The sequence below is a fragment of the Protopterus annectens genome, chromosome 10.part0 (assembly GCF_019279795.1).
Source record: "Protopterus annectens isolate FY-2018-M chromosome 10.part0, PAN1.0, whole genome shotgun sequence".
In the NCBI taxonomy this organism is placed as follows: domain Eukaryota; kingdom Metazoa; phylum Chordata; order Ceratodontiformes; family Protopteridae; genus Protopterus; species Protopterus annectens.
In genome coordinates this window covers 20,764,936-20,778,212 of record NC_056744.1, presented here as the reverse complement: position 1 = coordinate 20,778,212, position 13,277 = coordinate 20,764,936, and the positions used below count along the sequence as shown (strand labels likewise).

The 13,277-nt window shown below is 43.7% G+C and overlaps 1 protein-coding gene across 5 annotated transcripts in view; it reads left to right on the top strand.

Annotated features, from left to right (window-relative positions):
* RECQL5 (RecQ like helicase 5) overlaps nucleotides 1-13,277 on the top strand; it is a 1,160,282-nt gene that overhangs the window by 989,638 nt on the left and 157,367 nt on the right. For all 5 annotated transcript variants that reach the window (XM_044084963.1, XM_044084964.1, XM_044084962.1 and 2 more), the window contains exon 10: nucleotides 6,775-6,850. In XM_044084963.1, coding sequence (XP_043940898.1) covers nucleotides 6,775-6,850 — 76 coding nt within the window. The remainder of the gene's footprint in view (nucleotides 1-6,774; nucleotides 6,851-13,277) is intronic.

The window sequence follows — 13,277 nt, the reverse complement described above, 5'->3', positions numbered from 1 at the left end:
CCGCATTCCTGTCAGGGAATAATGCAGGAAATATTTCGGCTTCAGGGCAGAATCTCAACATTTTCAGTTCTCTGTGCTTCCCTTTGGCTTATCTACTGCTCCCAGAGTTTTCACAAAATGTCTGGCTCCAGCCATTGCCTTCTGCAGACAAAGAAATATTTAGATTTAACCTTACTTAGACAACTGCCTTATTCAGGCAGACAGCCAGGAAAAGCTGCTCAAGCACCTGGCCTTTGTAAAGACCCTTCTAACCTCCCTAGGTTACACAGTCAATGAAAGGAAATGCAAACAGGTGCCCACCCAAAGGATAATCTTCCTGGGAGCAAATCTGGACACAGCATCCCAGATGGCATTCCTTACTCCAGAGAAACAAATTTTCCTGACAAGCTACTTCTCTCAACTAGCCACCAGGCCTCAACTAACTGCAAGGAAGATCCTGCAAGCTCTGGGGTTCATGGCATCTTGCATACTACTCATTCCATATGCCAGACTGCATGTGAGGAAACTTCATTGGTACCTAAAGAGCCTTTGGTGCCAACACTCTCAAGGATTGGAAACTCTTCTACTTCTAATTCCTTGCCTCAGAAAAGATTTTCTTTGGTGGGCAACAGCATGCTCCCATAACAAGGGAATGCCTTTCTCCCCACCCCCACCACCCAGACCCTCACCACAAACACATCAGACTGCGCTTGGGGTGCGCACCTGGACGGAAGATGCATACAGGGCCAATGGAGCCCACAGCAAATCTCTCTGCATATCAATCAAAAAGAGAATGATGGCTGTGCAGCACTCCTTATTAGCTTTCAAGCCCCTTCTCTCTCCAGAGGCTCTCCTGATCAAAACAGACAACACTGTGATGTGGTACATCAACAAGCAGGGGGGGACTCGCTCCTATCCTCTATGCAGGCTGGCCATGACCCTTTGGCACACAGCCTCTGCCATGCAACTACACCTGTTAGCACAACTCTCTGGTAGACCAGTTAAGCAGAAATCTTCTGGACCCACACGAGTGGCAACTCAGCAGAAGTACCTTCACCCTAATAACTCAGAAATGGGGAACCCCGAAGGTAGACCTCTTTGTCTCCCACACCAACCATCAGCTCAGCAAAGTCTGCACCAGGGAGCATCACTGCATGGCTTGGAAAGTGGATGCCCTGTCCTTCCCCTGGGTCAGTCTGTCTGTGCCTTTCCTCCCCTCCCTCTCACCCCCAGGGTGCTGCTCAAAATAAAGGAGAAAAAAAAGGACCATTTTTATAGCTCCAGACTGGCCCCGGCAGCACTGGTACCCCTTGGTGGCAGGCTGTCCCCGCTATCTCCATGGCATCTTTCTCAGATTCCAAACCTCCTGACCCATAGGGAAGGGGAATTCATAACATCCCCAATTGCAGACCCTGAGTTTGGTAGCTTGGCTTATTCCCTAACCCCGAACCAATGTGCCAGCCTCCGTGAACAGGTTCTGGATGTTATCCATGAGGCCAGATGTCCTAGCACCATAAAGTCGTATGCTGACAAATGGAAAAGCTTCTGCACCTGGATCCAGGCTAAGGGAGCCAACATGGCACAGCCCTGCCTCTCGTCCTGGATTACCTAGCTGACCTACTACACAGTGGCCTCTCTTTCTCTTCTATTAAAATTCATGCCTCTGCTATTTCTGCTCATTTTCTCACTGAGCAGCCCGTTTTGTCACACCATTTGATCAAACAGTTCCTCAGAGGGGCTAGCCACTTGAGGCCACCCAGAAGGGCACCAACACCAGCTTGGGACCTTAACTTTGTTTTGGAAAAGCTCACCCTGCCCCCTTTCAAACCAGCTTCTTCTGCAGAGCTAAAATTTCTCTCCTGGAAAACAGCATTCCTTCTGGCCATCACTTTAGCCAGGAGTCTCTGAGCTGCAAGCACTCATTGCTGTGGAACCCTTCATCATCTTCCATACAGACAGGGTATCCCTAAGAACAAACCCATCTTTCATGCCCAAAGTGATTTCCAGTGTGACTCTCAACCAATCCATTCATTTGCCCACCTTTATTCCCAATCCCCAGAACAAGGGGGAAAGTATTCTTCACTCTCTAGATGTGCACAGACATCTTAGATTCTATCTAGACAGGACTAAATCCTTCAGAAAGTCTGATCAACTGTTGGTTAGCTTTGCTACAGGGGCAGAAGGCAAAGCCATCTCCAAACAAACCATTTCAAAATGGATAGCACACTGCATCCATTTCTGCTACAAACAGCATGGAAAGCCTCCCCCAAGGGGGTCAGGACACACTCCACCAGAGCAGCCTCCACCTCTGCAGCTTTCCTCAGAGGAGTCCACACCAGGGACATCCTGGAGGCTGCCACCTGGACGTCTGTTCACATGTTTACCAAGCATTACCACCTGCCTCTCTTCTCCAAATCCAGGGCAGGGTTTGCCTCTGCAGTCTTGCAGGGCATCCTAGCCTGCCCTTAGTTGCATTTACTACCTCCACCCTTTTCCTCAGCTTTGGGAATCAACCCAAATGTGATGACTGCAACAGTGAAACACAGAGAACATAGTACAGTTGTGTACACTTACCATAAATGTAGATGTTTGAGTGTATTCACTGTTGCAGTCCTGGTTTCCCTCTCTCCATCCCCCTTTCTTCTCTATCTCCTTTTATTACCATTCTAACTTGTGATTCTCCATAACGTACAAGGGACATTTTGGTATTTATTTTCCACTGGTGGGGTTTCTTCCACCAGACCCTGGCCTCCTACTTGGAGGCTCCTGACAGGTTAGGGCAAGAAAAACTTATGTAATGGCATTGGCTGCCTTACTTTATACTACTGACAACTTGACATCAGTCTTCAACCGACAGCAACTGATGCAGAAATACTAAGTCTCTGGTATTTGGGCCAGCCAAGGGCTACCCTGGCAGGATAACCCAGATGTGATGACTGCAACAGTGAATACACTCGAACATCTACATTTATGGTAAGTGTACACAACTGTACTTTCTGAGAACCCAAATATTTCTAGTACCTGTTTTAAATTGGACCAGTTTGATTTATCAAAAGCCTTCACTCCATCACAGTTTATCACTAGCAGTGGATGTCAACATGCTTTTACATTCTTTATTAACAAATGTGTCATGTTTATATTGTTGGGTGTTTGCCATACCACTATGTAGTTTCACTGAGCGTAGTTGATTATTGGCATGATTTTTGCTCTCCTGTGTGCTAATATATCCCAAAGTCTTATAATCACTATTTGGAACTGAAATAGGTCTGTAATATACTGGGCTTGGTGGGTGTTTTCCTTCTTTAGGAAGAGTTGAACCCTTTCTGTGATACAAGACCTTTTTCCCTAGAATTAGTTTAAATAGTAGAACCCAAGCTTCTATCATTTTTACCTGCAAATCTCCAAAATTCAACAGGTAACTTGTCATCCCCTAGTGACCAACTACCTCTCTTGTTCTTTTTCACTAGGTTTATTCTCTCTCTGCCTGATAAAAACATACCTGAAGTATTTCAGTTCCTCCTTGAATGTTCTCTGATTCATTAAATTATTCACATTCCTCATGGTTCATTCTGTAAAGGTCCTCACAGAAAACTTTAAGTATGTGTTGTGTTCTGACAAACAAGAACCAAACCAACCAAGTGAAAAACTTGAGTGGAGATCCAGGTGCTCAAAAAGACCAGTACCAACAGCCGAGAAATATCACCAAACGATTTATTAAAATCAACAAGTAGCAAAAATAGCAAGTGATAGCAGTTTAGTGCTTGCATCTAGATAAAGACTTCTTCAGAACTGCTAATACATCCACTATTTCACTTAAATACTCACAAAATCAACATGTGATCAAACCGACCAATGGAACATCAGTGTCGACTTTAAAAAAAAATTTTGTTAGAAACTATGTTAAAATCCAAGATACAAGCATGATAACACATGCATACAATACCAGTAGAATTCACTAATGAATAACAGCATTATACAAATACAAATATATGTTAAACTCAGGAATGTAAATTAAAACAAATTGTGTGTAAACTCTGGAACATTTAAACCACATTGTATCTGTGATCATCACCCCTCAAGACTCTTTAACTTGAGAATGGGGGTGATGGAACTACTTTCATTAAGGCCTGGGGGAGATAAAGCATCACATGTAAGAATCCGTTGGAGTTCCTTTTTATTTAAATGATCCTGTGTAGAAACCCCGTGGATCACTGTCTTGAAACACATACCTTTCCTAAAAACAATTTTTGGTTTAGTACCAGATAATTAATGCTTGTATCTCGGATTTTAACATAGGTTCTCACACAATTTTTTGAAAGTTGACACTGGTGTTCCATTGGTCAGTTTGAGCACATGTTGATTTTGTCAGTATTTAAGTGAAATAGTGGATGTACTAGCAGTTCTGAAGAAGTCTTTACCTAGACGAAAGAGCTAAACTGCTGTCACTTGCTATGTCTTGTATTCTTTCAGAGTTTCTGGTTAATGAACCACAGAATCTGTCCTTTATTTTTGTTACCCTTCTTTCCACTACCTGTTTAAGCCTCTGTGGGTAGGTGCTTCTGTGTTCTAGGAGAATTATGCAGGTAGTTAGATCTCAGACTTTTCTCTAAAATAATACACTTTATGTAGGTACTGTCCTAATGAAATTCTAAGTAAGGGGTGTGGGTGTGAGTATGATGTCCTTCAAGGATGCATCTGCAGTCCTTACAAATGGGTTGTCCTGTCGTCAGGCAGCCCTTCGGTCGGCCGGATTCCAAAGTCTGGGTCTGGCCTCGGCTGGTGTCGCACTTCACCCGACGTCATCTCTGCTGGTCTTCGGGTATAAAGGCATCAGCCGACGCCATTTTCCTCAGTCTTTCTTGCCGCGTGGCCAAGCAGAAGCTGTTCGCAAGTGCCGGTCGGTCAGATCCAGAGATTACTACTACGAATACTACTCAAGACTTCTAAAAGCTAAGTACCCGTTGGACTCTTTCTTGCCTCAGCCGATGTCAGAAAAAGTGAATAACTGTTTAACTTGTGGGAAACAAATACCTCATAAAGATTTCCACTCTTACTGCTTACCTCTATACTCTAGATCCCGAGCAGGGTTTGCCACTGCTGTTTTGCAAGGGATCCTAACTACACCATAATTCTTCTTCCTCCTCCCCTAGTTTGGCTATGGTATTCTACCCATTTGTAAGGACTGCAGATGCATCCTTAAAGGACATAGTACAGTTTTGTACCTACCATAAATGTAGATGTCCGAACAGGATAGCATCTGCAGTCAGGATTACCCTCCCTCCTTCCCCTCTGTGGTACTCCTAGGGTATTTACCCACCTAATAGCTAGCTGGGGGGGGATCTCTTATGGTGTATTTGTTTGTATATATGTACATACATGCTTATTTTTTGTGTTTGCCTTCTACTTTTTTGGAAACATTGGCATTTATCCAAAAATTTAGCTTCCCAAGAGGGCAACTGGCATCTGGGGCAAGAAACACTGAGGAAAATGGCGTCGGCTGATGCCTTTATACCCGAAGACCAGCAGAGATGACGTCGGGTGAAGTGCGACACCAGCCGAGGCCAGACCCAGACTTTGGAATCCGGCCGACCGAAGGGCTGCCTGACGACAGGACAACCCATTTGTAAGGACTGCAGATGCTATCCTGTTCGGACATCTACATTTATGGTAGGTACAAAACTGTACTTTTCGGGACAGGGCTTTACCTCCCTTGAAAAAACATTTTAATCTCCACAGTTTGAATGTCATCTTGAACACTTTACTTTCAAAAGAGCATTTGAACTAAAATTTTTCATCAAGGCGTTCTGAACTGTTTAAGACCCAGCTATTAAGGTAGAACAATAATCATTAATACCAGAAATGATCAGAGAGTGAGAAACAACAACAGATTATTTTCTCAGAGTACAAAGTGATGTTTTTCCATCAAGCCCCAAGTTCCATGTAAGCCAGTATGTATAGATAAGCTTTAAATGGACCAAGATAATGAATCCTGCCTGTCAGCAAACAATGTATATGTAAACATATAAGCATTTTCCAGGTCTCATCTACAGCTGTCACCCTGGCTGTGAGGACAGTTGAATGGACTTGCCCCACTCCTTGGGTGGGAAGACGAGCTTACCCACATTATAGCAGAGACCTAAAATACTCTTCACCTGAAAGTGTGTAAAGTTGATACTTGTTGTTAAGGGTTACAGTCAGTGATGTGTTGAACTGAAAGCTCACCCCTAGATGTCTCTGCAGTGCCACCCCCTTCCTCTGGGGGGGGGGTTTATGGCATTACACATCCTGCTCTACTTCATCCTTCTCAATCCCCACCCACCCCCACAGTGGGCTTGCCTCATCATCTCCTTCCAAGTGTTTCAAGCACCCATGCTGCTATTTGAACTCTGGTCACCTGGGCCGCAGTCAGGGTTTTATCCCTGTGCTTCACCATAGCTGTCATTCTTAGATACTAACAGGAAAGAACACAACTGCTTCTAAGTGAATTAAGCTTTGGTATAATTTGTCTGCAATATGAAACAACACTTTAAATTATCGTGAAGTTGAAACTTTATACCACTAGAAGCATGCAGAGAAAATGACCTTCTTGTCTGGGATCAGGGATCGATCTCTCCCTGTTATATTGTGAGTGATTACTCAGCTGGACAGAGTTGCCCAAGTTTAGGTAAATTTTATCTCCATTTATTTTGGATTTTTTAACTGGCACAGCATATGTAAAAGCAGTGTTGTCTTCATATTATTAATAGTGACACAAGACTATTTCTGCAGCTGCCATTATTTCTGTTTGTTTTGCAGTGGTGTAACCATTGATCATACAGATGTTCAAACACAGGAGCTGTCTGCCTTTGGGAAGAGAGCAGCAGAGGAAGAGGTAAGTGTTTCTTACTACTTTTTTTTTCTTTGTATTATCTTTCATCTTTACTGGCAGGCATAAGTGCTACAACTGGTGCCCCAATGCATGCAAATGGTTCTTTACTACACGTGATGTGTTTACACTCCTAGAGGAGGTAAAGTGTTGTTTAGATATGTGAGATACATAGTTTGTTCCAATGCATCCTGGTGCACTATATTTAAGTCTTAGGCCTAGGATTTTAAAACTGGGTCTGATGGTAAAAAAAAAAAAAAAAAGTTATTTACAATAAATACTTTCTTCCCAAGGGAATTTGCTGGAGAGCATAAGACAGGGTACCACTTGATGATGTGTTGATCCTTGCTTTTATGGAGGAATAATGATTGCCTGACTATAGCTTTACGATGTTACTGCAGTGTCTACTCTATAAAGGTGTATTCTGGTTTCAGCAAAATGTAAATGAATAGCCAAGTGTATTGAATGTCATTTGCCTACCTAATTACCACATGCCAGTTGTACACACCCATCCATGGGTAGCATGATTCCTCAGAGAATAACCACAATATCTCACTGCGTTATGGTTCTGTCTGGAGAGGCAGGTACGGTCTTTGTGGCGTTTGCTAGTTCTTGCTGTGCCAGTGTGGATTTTCCCAAGATAAACCACTGCCCCCACCCCAAAAAAAAAGCTGGTTGCCTGGTTTCAACTAAATTGTGCATGTGCGTGTATTATGTATGTATGTATGTATGTATGTATATATGTGCACCATACCTGTCAACTCCCTTTGGTTTTGCCTCACATTTATGTCCTGTCCCATGTAGTAAATTTTGATCTGGTAAATGATAAAGGATTACAGTCAGTCAGCAATGCCAGGCATTAGAGTTTCATACTACTAATTGCTCAGAAAATGCATCTTGATGTAAAAGCTGTTCTATTAACTTTGCAATTGAATTAATTTAATATTTAAAAACTTCCTTATATTTGACCCTTTGTCCCCTAACCCATTTATTTTTGAGCAAAGAAGTTGACAGGTTTGTTGTGTACATGTGCATGTGTACGTGGTATGTATGTTTTTTTTTTTTTTAATTTCTGCAAGTCTTTTGAGTTTCTAATACCCTAAAGTTCATGAGATTAGTATAGTTTCGATCTTTGATGTTAGCCAGAAATGCTCTTCACAGCACCTGCAATGTACCAGTAATGACTCCTTCAACAATTCGTATGGAGTTACATGTATTGGTAACATATGCAAGTATGATTGTAACTTCCTTTTTATAAGACCCATTGCTCATACTACTACTAGAACTGAGTATCTTTCTTGCACATTGCCCTCATTTCTACCTGCAAATCCTTGTATTTTATGACTCTGTGTTTCTCTGTATGCAAGACATTGTAGTCAATGGGTGCAGCAATTTCAATGATCAATGCTACTTTTGTCTTCTTTTCATGGACTACTCTATCTGGTTTTCTCGTATCTGTTTTTGAACTGTTGGTAATGGATTATCACTTGTGATATAAACTTAATTTTCTATAACGCTTTGTAACTCATGATGTTCTTCATCTCACATTGCTGCAGTCCTTACACTTGGGTAGTCCGCTGTCCTCGGTCGGCCCGAATATCAAAGTATTAGGCTGACGTCGGTCAAGGCGCTTAAGACTGACATCAGAACGTCAGGGTACAAATGCGCATGACCGACGTCATATCCTCAGTCTTTTTTGCCGCATGGTCCGATGCAGAAGCAGCGTTGCAAGTGCCGTTCGGCGTTCTGAAATTTTTCGAATTCGGAGTTTTAGACCGAGTCAAAGTTGGCTAAGTACCCCGTTGGGGAATATTTTGTTTTTTTCTTGCCTCAGTGGTTTACCGGATGTCAGAAAAAGTGAATAACTGTATTTCTTGTGGGAAACAGATACCGCATAGGGACTATCATACTTTGTGTATTCCTTGTTTGGGGCCTGAGCACGACGTTGTTGGGTGTCGCTTTTGTGCTAGGTTCAATAAGCGCACTATTAAGCGAAGGTTAGATTGTGCCAGGTTGGTCTTCGGGAAGCGGTGCAATTATAATATGCCGTCAGATGCTCCGACGCCCGCTTCTTCGAAGAAGCGCAAAGACAAAGCAGCTAAACTCAGGCAAGAAGAGTCATCCGTTCCGGACGCCGGTTCTTTAGAGGCGTCGGTGGAACCGGTGGTTCCACCGGAGGCTTCTCTGGAGTCCCAGGGGGAGACTTTGATATTGCAGGATGTGGCCTCTCAGGAGGCAGGTCAGGCTGAAGGGGCTTCCCAAGTTACTGTACTCCCCTCCCTTCCTAGGGTGGTTAGGCCCTCTCCTTCTGTTTCCAAGGCCTCTCCCAGAGGCAGGCCAGTTTCAGCTTCTGTTAGTGTCACTCCTAGTTCTGCAGGGTCTGTGCCCAAGAAGCACATGCTTAAAATGGCAGAAGATTTAATTACTTTGATTAGAGGTTCTTTGCCCCCTCCTGATAAGAGGCCTAGGGTGGAACCAGAGTTGGGAAATTTTGAGCAGGCTTCGGATGTTTCAGAGTCTTCGGCTGAAGACTTGCAGGAGTATTCTCCCTATTCTGATTCTGATGTAGATGATTCTACTCCTTCTGCTTCTCCTCCAGAGGATTTTTCTTTTTCAGAGACTCTTCATTCCATGAGGGAACATTTTAAGTGGGAAGGTCAGGACTTCTCTGATTCCAGGAAAAGGCTTAGGGAATTTTTGCTTTTACCCCAGCATAGGCCTTTAGCTATACCACCTGTTCTGGATGTTGTGGAAGATGTGTTTGCGGAGGCTTCACTTAATCCTGATTCTTTGCCTCCTGCTCCTGTTAAACCGGACAGGTATTACAGGGTGCCTGAGGCTCATAAATATCTTTATAAGAGTCCTAGGGCGGACCCAGAAACTGTTAGTCAGGGACCTAAGGGTGTCGAGGCCTCTGTGGTAAAAAATCCGGTTCCTCCAGATAAAGAGGCCAGAGCTTTGGATAGATGGGGAAAGAAAGTCTATACTTCTTCCACCTTAGCTATGAGGGCTTTGAATTGCCAGTTTCACATGTTGAAATATCAGAACTATCTTCTTTCTCAATTGAAGTCTAAGGTAGATGCTCTGGCGGAAGGCATTGAGTGTAAAGAATTACAGGATTTGGTACATGTCTCTGAACAGGTGGGTAAGCATTCTTTACAATGTGGTTTTGATGCTGTACAGGCCTCGTCTAGGGTGGCTGCCACTGGGTCAGTTCTTCGCAGGCACGCCTGGCTGAGGGATCAGAATTTATCTGACCATGTTAAGGCAAGGATTTTGGATGCTCCTTTACAGTCTGATGTATTGTTTGGTTCACCTGTGGAGTCAGTCTTAAAGAAAATGGAAGACAAGGCTAAGTCTATGCAGGCTGTTAAAGATTTTTTGCAAGTTCAGCCTCCGAAGTTTAGTAGGAATTGGCCTGCTAAGGGGTGGACGTACCCTTCTTATGATTCACAGTCTAGGGGTAGATCTAGACGTGGTAGGGGTAGAGCTCAGAGCTCCTTCAGACCTAGAACAGGGAGTTCACCTGCACAATCTTCGGTGAGGGCAGGGGCCAGTCCTTTCGTAAACAGGCCCAATGACCTACCTTTTCAGCTGCCAGATCCTTCTTGCCTGGCAGCACCTTTGGGAGGAAGGTTGGCACTCTTCAAGGAAAATTGGAGTCTGATTACCCAAGACAGATGGGTATTGGATATCATACACCAAGGTTACAGGTTTTATTTCCATACCTTGCCTCCTTTCAAAGGTATGCCGGACGTTCCTCCTCAGCAAAGACTAGAGGCTCACAAACAAATTTCTCTGTTGCTTCAAATAGGGGCCATACAACCGTCCCTCTGCCAGAAGTGGGCCAAGGATTTTATTCTCGCCTGTTCCTAGTACCAAAGAAGGGGAACACGTGGAGACCAATTTTGGATTTATCTATCCTCAACACTTACCTGGACATTCCCAAGTTCAAAATGTTGACGTTACAACAGCTTTTACCTCTGCTAGGCAAAGATCATTGGATGGTGACTCTGGATCTCAAGGAGGCTTACCTTCATGTTCCTATCAGGCTAAGTTGCAGGAAGTATCTGCGTTTCGGGCTGGGACTTCTCATTATCAGTTCTCTGCATTGCCCTTTGGCTTATCTACTGCGCCCAGAGTGTTCACGAAGGTTCTGGCTCCAGTGATAGCTTTCTTCAGGCTAAGAGGAATACAGATCTATCCTTATTTGGACGATTGCCTGATTCTGGCCCAAGGGAAGGACGAACTTCTTCATCATTTACAATATGTGATAGCAGTGCTAAGATGCCTGGGGTATTCTGTGAACGAAATAAAGTCCAGTCTAGTACCCTCTCAGGACATGTGCTTTCTGGGTGTGAGACTGAATACAGCATCCCAGATGGCCTTTTTGACCCCGGACAAACAAAAGAATCTTTCTCTTTACTTCCATCAATTGTCTCATCAGTCCAGGCTGATTGCAAGGACAGTCCTTCAAGCCTTGGGGTTCATGGCATCTTGTATTCTGGTGCTTCCCAATGCCAAACTGCATATGAGGAAGCTACAATGGTATCTCAAAAATGTATGGACACAGCACTGCCAAGATATGGACACTGTCATTCAGATAATACCTTGCATTCAAAAGGAATTTTTGTGGTGGGCTCAGGAATGTCACCTAAACAAGGGACTCTCTGTGACCCGGCCAGAGGCGTGTCATATTCTAACGACAGATGCCTCAGACGAAGCTTGGGGAGCTCATCTAAATGGAAAGTGGGTACAAGACACGTGGCCTGCCAGACTTCAACATCTACATATCAACTTGAAAGAGATGTTAGCAGTCCAATTTGCATTAATAGCCTTCAAGGATTTACTTCTTCCAGGGCAGGTGTTGGTTCTAACAGACAACACAACTGTCATGTGGTACATCAACAAGCAAGGGGGAACACATTCTTATCCTCTATGCAAACAAGCAATGATTTTGTGGGAGACTGCTCTCAGTTTTCAGCTGAATCTTCAGGCAAGGTTTCTGCCGGGAGCACAGAACTCCTTAGCAGATGTGTTGAGCAGACGAATTATGGATCCCCACGAGTGGAAATTGGATCCTCATGTATTTCAGAAATTGACAGTGTTATGGGGAACTCCAGACATAGATCTGTTCGCTTCTCCACTAAACTACCAGCTGCCAAAGTTTTGCACAAAAAGGTTTCATCCCACAGCTTGGAAAGTGGATGCTCTTTCATTCAATTGGAGCAATCTTCATGTGTATGCCTTTCCACCTCTGCCTCTCCTCCCAAAGGTACTCCTAAAGGTCAGACAGGACAAGCCAAAGATGATTTTAATAGCTCCGGATTGGCCTCGACAGCACTGGTACCCATTACTGAGAAGTCTGGTACGGGAGCCTCCATGGCCTTTGCCTTCGATTCCACACCTGCTGTCTCAGGAGAACAGTCATTTACTCAATGTCAAACTTCACTCTCTTCACCTAACAGCCTGGCATATTCTGTTTTAAACTCAGGAGGGTCTCAGCTTCCACAGCAAGTTTTGAAGGTTATTTTGGAGGCCAGAAGACCTAGTACAAGGAAAGTGTACGCAGACAAATGGAAGAGATTTTTATTTTGGAGTACAGCAAAGGACTTTGATGTTTCTAAGCCTAATTTAAGTATGGCTCTTCAATATCTTGCTGAGTTACTGGACAAAGGTTTGTCCTTCTCGTCTATTAAGATTCATGCTGCAGCAATTTCTGCTCACTATGACTGTGACCCACCATTGTTTTCTCATCCTTTGTTTAAGCAATTCCTTAGAGGGGCAAAGAATTTAAGACCCCCACGTAGAGCTCCTACTCCTGCTTGGGATCTCAATTTTGTGTTGGAGAAACTCACTCTACAACCTTTTGAGCCTGCAGCTACTGCTGAGTTGAAATATTTATCATGGAAGACTGCTTTTTTGTTGGCCATTACCTCTGCGAGAAGGGTTTCTGAATTACAGGCCCTTATGGCGGTTGAGCCTTTCTTAATTTTCCATAAGGATAGGGTATCTTTACGTACTAACCCTTCCTTTATGCCTAAAGTGGTTTCTAGTGTAGCTTTAAACCAAGCTATTCATTTGCCTACTTTTTATGCAAACCCCCAAAATAAAGGGGAAAAGATTTTGCACACTTTAGATATACACAGGCAGTTGCGTTATTATTTGAGCAGAACTAAAGGGTTCAGGCAGTCTCAGCAGTTATTTGTTTCTTTTGCTTTGGGTTCTCAGGGCAAGCCTGTGTCAAAACAAACTATTTCTAAGTGGATTGGGTTTTGTATTGCTTTCTGTTATTCCCATCATGGTAAGGAAATTCCAGCTGGGATTAGGCTTCATTCCACTAGGGCTACTGCCACTTCTACAGCTTTTTTAAGGGGGGTGGCAACTAAAGATATTTTGGAGGCAGCTACTTGGAGTTCAGTGCATACTTTCT